The sequence below is a fragment of the Hordeum vulgare genome, chromosome 4H, assembly GCF_904849725.1.
Source record: "Hordeum vulgare subsp. vulgare chromosome 4H, MorexV3_pseudomolecules_assembly, whole genome shotgun sequence".
NCBI classification, from domain to species: domain Eukaryota; kingdom Viridiplantae; phylum Streptophyta; class Magnoliopsida; order Poales; family Poaceae; genus Hordeum; species Hordeum vulgare.
In genome coordinates this window covers 572,465,857-572,471,662 of record NC_058521.1, presented here as the reverse complement: position 1 = coordinate 572,471,662, position 5,806 = coordinate 572,465,857, and the positions used below count along the sequence as shown (strand labels likewise).

The 5,806-nt window shown below is 48.3% G+C and overlaps 1 protein-coding gene across 1 annotated transcript; it reads right to left on the bottom strand.

Moving 5' to 3' along the window:
- Positions 1-314: 314 nt before the first annotated feature.
- On the bottom strand, positions 315-5,238 carry LOC123449639 (metal transporter Nramp5-like). The gene is made up of 12 exons (XM_045126926.1): positions 4,763-5,238; positions 4,537-4,615; positions 4,400-4,440; positions 4,151-4,229; positions 3,954-4,058; positions 2,983-3,274; positions 2,814-2,883; positions 2,572-2,745; positions 2,373-2,477; positions 1,810-1,941; positions 1,327-1,422; positions 315-843 (listed from the first exon to the last, which is right to left on the bottom strand). Exons 1-12 carry the CDS (start codon positions 4,883-4,885, stop codon positions 511-513), a joined length of 1,629 nt encoding a protein of 542 aa, XP_044982861.1. The 5' UTR covers positions 4,886-5,238; the 3' UTR covers positions 315-510.
- Positions 5,239-5,806: the final 568 nt, after the last annotated feature.

The following is a 5,806-nucleotide window of genomic DNA, read 5'->3' as shown; positions in this document are numbered from 1 at the left end:
GAGTACTAATTAGCTGTTAGGGGTAAATACAATGCGCCATAAACCTTGTCTATTGTGAAAATACACGTAAATTTAACTATGTCTTCTAAACTGTAACGGAGGGAATAGCATATTTCACCCTTGCTTGAATGCCATTTGATATGGGCGGGTCAATGGTCAGCCACCCTTTCAGCCCGTTAGTCGTCACATATTTATAAAGATTTTAAAAGCTAGCATTTAAACGATAAATCGATCAATGCTGTTGGATTTGATTTGCGTCCTTAGTCTTAGGCAAGAGAATTGTTTTCCTAAAGTTTAAATGGGCGATGCCAAGATTTTCTTTACGCAGTTGGTTTGAACAGCCAAAACCACCTTAATCACATCCGAGAAGGACGGATAAAATGCTACGAATTTCGACACGTATACACGGTCGCACAGTAAAACATGTACTAGCAATTACTACATCATCATAATCATGCAAAAAAATAAAAATTACTACATCATCATACATATACACTCTACTGCATATCTCTAGCCTCTGCTGTGGGCCGGGAGCGGTATGTCTGCGAGGTCCTCACGGTAGGGCACGGGCTCGTCGTCGTCCTCCCCGCTGCCGCCCGCCGCCTTCTCGGCGTCGGCCTTGCACGAGTCGGCGACGAAGGTGACGACGGTGTCCTTCCTGAAGGTGAGGTAGACGACAGCGACGAGGTAGACGAGCATCAGCGGGCAGACGACGACTCCGACCAGCACCTTGGCGTACGTTGGCAGCGAGCTGTTGATGAGCCACCCCATGAAGCTCGTGCTGAGAAAGTAGACGTTGATGCCGATGAGCATCAGCCCAAGCGTCCACGAGAACACGATGATCTGCACGCACGCACGTACACATTCAATTTGCTGTAAAACATAACAGCACTTGTAGTAAAATACCAGCTCAATTTTTCTTATTGATCTGATATCATGATGATATTGTCGACAAGATACCCATAGACGTTGTGCGTGCTAGCATTCATGCATGTGAATCGATCGGTCGTCCAGACGCTTTGATATAAGTACCTATTTGTTCGGTCCGGCTTGGACGTACGTGCGCTGCGTGTACAAGTGGTCAAGTGCATCGATCCATCAATGCATTTTCATCAAGAACATGGCATGTAGGGTGGCCATCGATGGATCGATCAATGCATCCATCATTTTGTGCAAGGATAGCTAGGGTGGTACGTAGGTACGTTTGTGTGGGGATGCACAATTATTGAGGTGTGCATGATCATGCAGCTGTACACGCACGCACCGTACGTGTCCAAGAACAAGCAACATGCATCGATCGAGGACAAACCAATAGCGAATGCTTACGTAGATGGAGTTCTTGTGCGGGCCCATCTTGCTGCTGCTGCTGCTGAACTTGAGAAGCGGGATGAGTGCAAATGGCAGCTCAAACGACAGTATCATCTGCACAAGGAAAACCCAATCGCATGAATTAATGAGTGAAAGAAACCAATTATACATAGTAGGATCATAGAACCCAATCATTCCGAGGAGTTGCTACAAGAAGGGTGTAGAAGGCCACCAAACTACTGTTTTTAGATGCTTTGCTAGTGCATATTTGTCAGTTAAGCACTTGCCGGCTGCTGGCTGTTAGCTAGTAAGTCGTAGTTAAGTCGTGCGAAATACATTAGTGGATGGGGCACTATGTGTGTGTGCGTGTGTGTGTTTTCTGACCGAGCAGCGACGGGGACCGGCGTTTCGCCGGTGGCAATGCAGCCGCCGTCGTTTTCGCCCGCTAATGTCGACAGGGGGGGATGCCCCCCGTAAAGAGAGAAGGCGAGGGCGCCGTACCGACGCGATGATGATGAGGCGGCCGGCTCCATTCGACCCGCCGATGATGGAGACGACTAGGCTGGGCGCAATGGCGATGCAGCGCGTCATCAGGTTCCTCAGCCACGTCTTCATCTTGATGTCCAAGAACCCCTGGCAGTTCATTCACCAAGAGGGAAAGAAGGGTCGTCAGATTATGCTTTAGGATGTGACTAGGTCTCAGTCGACTTAGACTTAACCAAATCTCGGTCAAATGATGGTATGTAAGAAGAAAAAGGAAAAAACATAAAAGAAATTGTTTGCACAAATCTTCAAGATCATCGGATTATACATAAGAACGTTTTTGACATTAGTGTACTGTCAAAAATGTTAATGGAGGGAGTATATCACACGATGGAGTTGTCGGATTAAGAAAACCAAGCATGCACGTACGCGTGGACGACTAACAAAAGTAGAAATTAGTGGTGGAGTCCTACGGACGCACAAAATATCAGGAAGAAGAAAAGATGACAGGTCGGCACATAACTCTACTTACCGACTTCTAGAACTAGAATAGACATGGCATATACAGATCTGGGAAGTACCTGCATGATGTACTGGCCGGCGTATGTGCCGGTGATGGTCGAGCTCTGCCCTGACGCCAACAGCGCCACCCCGTACACGATCGAGCTCGACCTGCCCAGCACGTTCTGATATCCATCCAACAACACAAAACATATCAATCAAAAGAGTAAAAAAAGTACCCTACTGCAAATACTTGGCACCAACTAGTCGTGTAAATACCTTGAGCAGGAACGAGGAGTTGTCCAGGCTGAGGTCACTGCATTTGTCGATGTCCTCCGCCGAGAGATTTTCCCCGAAGCAGACAGTCCCGGACACGGAGACGACGGCGATGTTGATGAGCAGCGCCACGAACAGCGCGAATCCGCTCTCGTAGAGGAAGAACCTGCAAGCGTCCTGATCGACACACACATATTTAGTATACGTACATGCCATAAAAAACGTGTATTGTTGAAGGAACCGACCTTGATTCCTCTTACTGACGACGGCGTCTTTCTGGACAGCACCAACGCCGAATGCAAGAACAGGTTGTGACTGTACTCAAACGAAATGAGAAACCACGATTTAATTAGTTAGCCATCCATAATTAATAACATGTTCACAGTTGACAGTTTCTAGCAATTCGACCCTTACGGCATAACTAGAGCTCCAAGGAGGGCAATGGCGTCTGCGGTGGCGCCATTTCCCTTGAGCTTGGGAATGAACAGCCCTTTCAGGACCTCCTTCGCCGGAGGCTTCACTATGCTCAGCTCCCCGAAGAAGCACGCCGCCATGACGAAGACGAGCATCGAGATGAGGAACTCCAGCTTCCGCACCCCGTATCTTTGCAGGCCGAGGAGGAGGAGCGTGCTGGAGCCGGTGATTAGAACCCCGATCCACACCGGGATGCGGAACAAGAGGTAGAAAGCGAAGGCCGTCCCGATCACTGCATATAAACAAATTAAACAAGTTAACCGATCGGTTTCGTAAGAGATTTGGAGGACATGCAACGCTATTGTAGATTACTACTCTCTCCGTCCCCGAATAAATGTCTTAACTTTATACTGGTTCTAGTATAAAATTATACTAAATTTGAAACATTTATTTTAGGATTGTTGCTATTTTCAACTGCTGATGTCGTCGTTCCACCACGGAAAAATAAAAACGAAAAACTTGTTTTCGTCGTTGATACGTAGTGTTCTCGGCGAAAGTCAATAGAGTAGAATACATTTGTGTAGACCAGTTCAGCATATCTTGACTCCACCATGTGCATACTTGCTATTAGTGTTTGTTATTAAGGGATACGGTGAATTAACATTGATATATGGTTAGCAACGGTTGACTGAGGACAAGAAGATAGGGAGGAACGAATGCCGTCCATGTGGGTCAGCAACTGGACGGAACGTGGGGGGCGGGACACTTGGCGTTATCTATGCTGTCGTGTTATTCCGGTAGCTATGAGTGAGCTTGATCTTTTCTTTTTTTTGCGAGTGAGCGAGCTTGATCATGACAGGGTCAAATACATGTCACTGAGACCGAGACGCCAAATTTGTAAGGAGCACTATGGACAGCATATTGATTTTCCCGGACAAATAAGAAAGACAGCATAGTGATTGGAGTGGAACCTTCCGGGATATCGGCGGCGATCACCGCCACCTCCGCGAGAAGCCAGAGGCAGATCATCACGGGCTTCGGATACTCGCTCTTGCATATCTCGGCGAGATGCTTTCCTGCATGAGGGTGAGTGGGATAAAAATGGGCATCAGCACAAGTTGCATTTTGTTTTGTATGTTTGCGATTGGTGTTGTGGACTTTAATATACCCGTAACCACGCCAAGGTTCGCTGCTAGCGACTGTATGATCAGCGCGAAGATGAGGCCAATCAGAATCACCCAGAGGAGCTGCAAACGCACAATCGACCGGACAAAGCAAAAGACAGATGCACAGTTAGAAAAATGGCTTGCTAGCTCGATGCACAAAGATCACTAATAAAAAAGTGCAATGCCATGGAAGGAAAAGTGAAAGTAGAATCGCCTGGGAAAAGGTAGAATCAACCGAGAATGTGCACTACCTCATATCTGTGATTGGCTCCGGCTTGCAGGTCCGTCTCCACTGCATCAAACAATTCCATCCATCACCGTGAGCGAGGATAGAAGTGCGAGGTAGGAGAGATGAACTAGCGAAAGAGAAGGAGGAGAAGGTGCTCACAGTTGCCAGGATCCAGGTAGGCGAGGGACACCATGAACCCTGGTCCAACATGGGAGAGGAACCGCTTCCATGCCGGCTCCTGTACAGCGCAGATACCGTAAAATTTCAACCCATCTCTCTAGCCATGGCTAGACACGCCATGAACATGACCACACGTACGAGCTTCCTTCCACATACGCACAAGAAGCCGAGCCAGAGCAAGAGAGAGAGAGAGAGGTCACCGTACCTTGACGAACGTCTCATCGCCGTCTCCAAACTTCTTCTCACCCTGCGCATCTTGCGCGGCCGCGGGGTTGGCTCGCCAGCTCCTCCCCCTCTCGCTGCCCGGCGCCTCCCTCTCGATCTCCATTGCCGCCGCTGAGCTAGCTAGCTAGGCCGGCCGGCCGGCTGCGAGAGCGGAGCGCACTAGCTAGCAGGTAGCAGCTCGCCGGCAAGGGTTGGAGAAGGCGGGGGCAGTGAGGTGACCTCAGCTGCCACCCTCCGGTGGTGCTTAAATACACCCGGGAACGATGCGTGTCCCTTTGCGTGAACGTACAAGTGATAGCGCCATCCCGCATCTGCTGCCCGACGGATCAAACAAGGGGTTGTTGCCGGAGTAGCCCTGCCGTGTCTTCCCTTTTTTGCTGCTAGAGCTGGAGCTTGGGCATGGAGGGTCACGGTCACTCAAGCCAAGCCCCGGATGGCGCCTGCATCTAGTGTTTGTTAGCTCGGCCGGGGATCATGCTGGTTGGTGATATGATATCTTTACTGTGTTTTTTTTGGAGGGACGTGTTGTTTTTCTATTGGACTGTCTGGCTGCTCTGGAGCAAATAATTGGCTGGAATATACTCTGGAGAGGCATGCATGGGGTGGTTCTTTGTTTACTGTGAGGTGAGATTGTACGTGGTTCGTATTTTTTACTGTCGCTCCTGAAATGTACCGTGTCGTGTGGGATCGAGCGGGTGCAGACTTTAGGGGCAGTACTTTGTTAATTAGGACGTCTCATCACAAAATACGTGAATAATTAATTAGAACGGCACGACTGGTTCTAACTTGTAAGGGGTGATGAGGGCCAGTTTGAGAAAAACAAAACTCCATAGTTGCAGGTGCAAGCTCTTGTCATATGCATGGGGAGCGCAGTGCCGCCTCCAGGAACTTGGTGCCCTGTTTCAAAAATAAGAATCATATAAGTAAATAATTCATATTATGAAAAAAAACATACTCTCACTTCATCATGTAATTTGAATATGTATTATGTTATAAAATGTTTGAAATTTTATCAGATATTAAT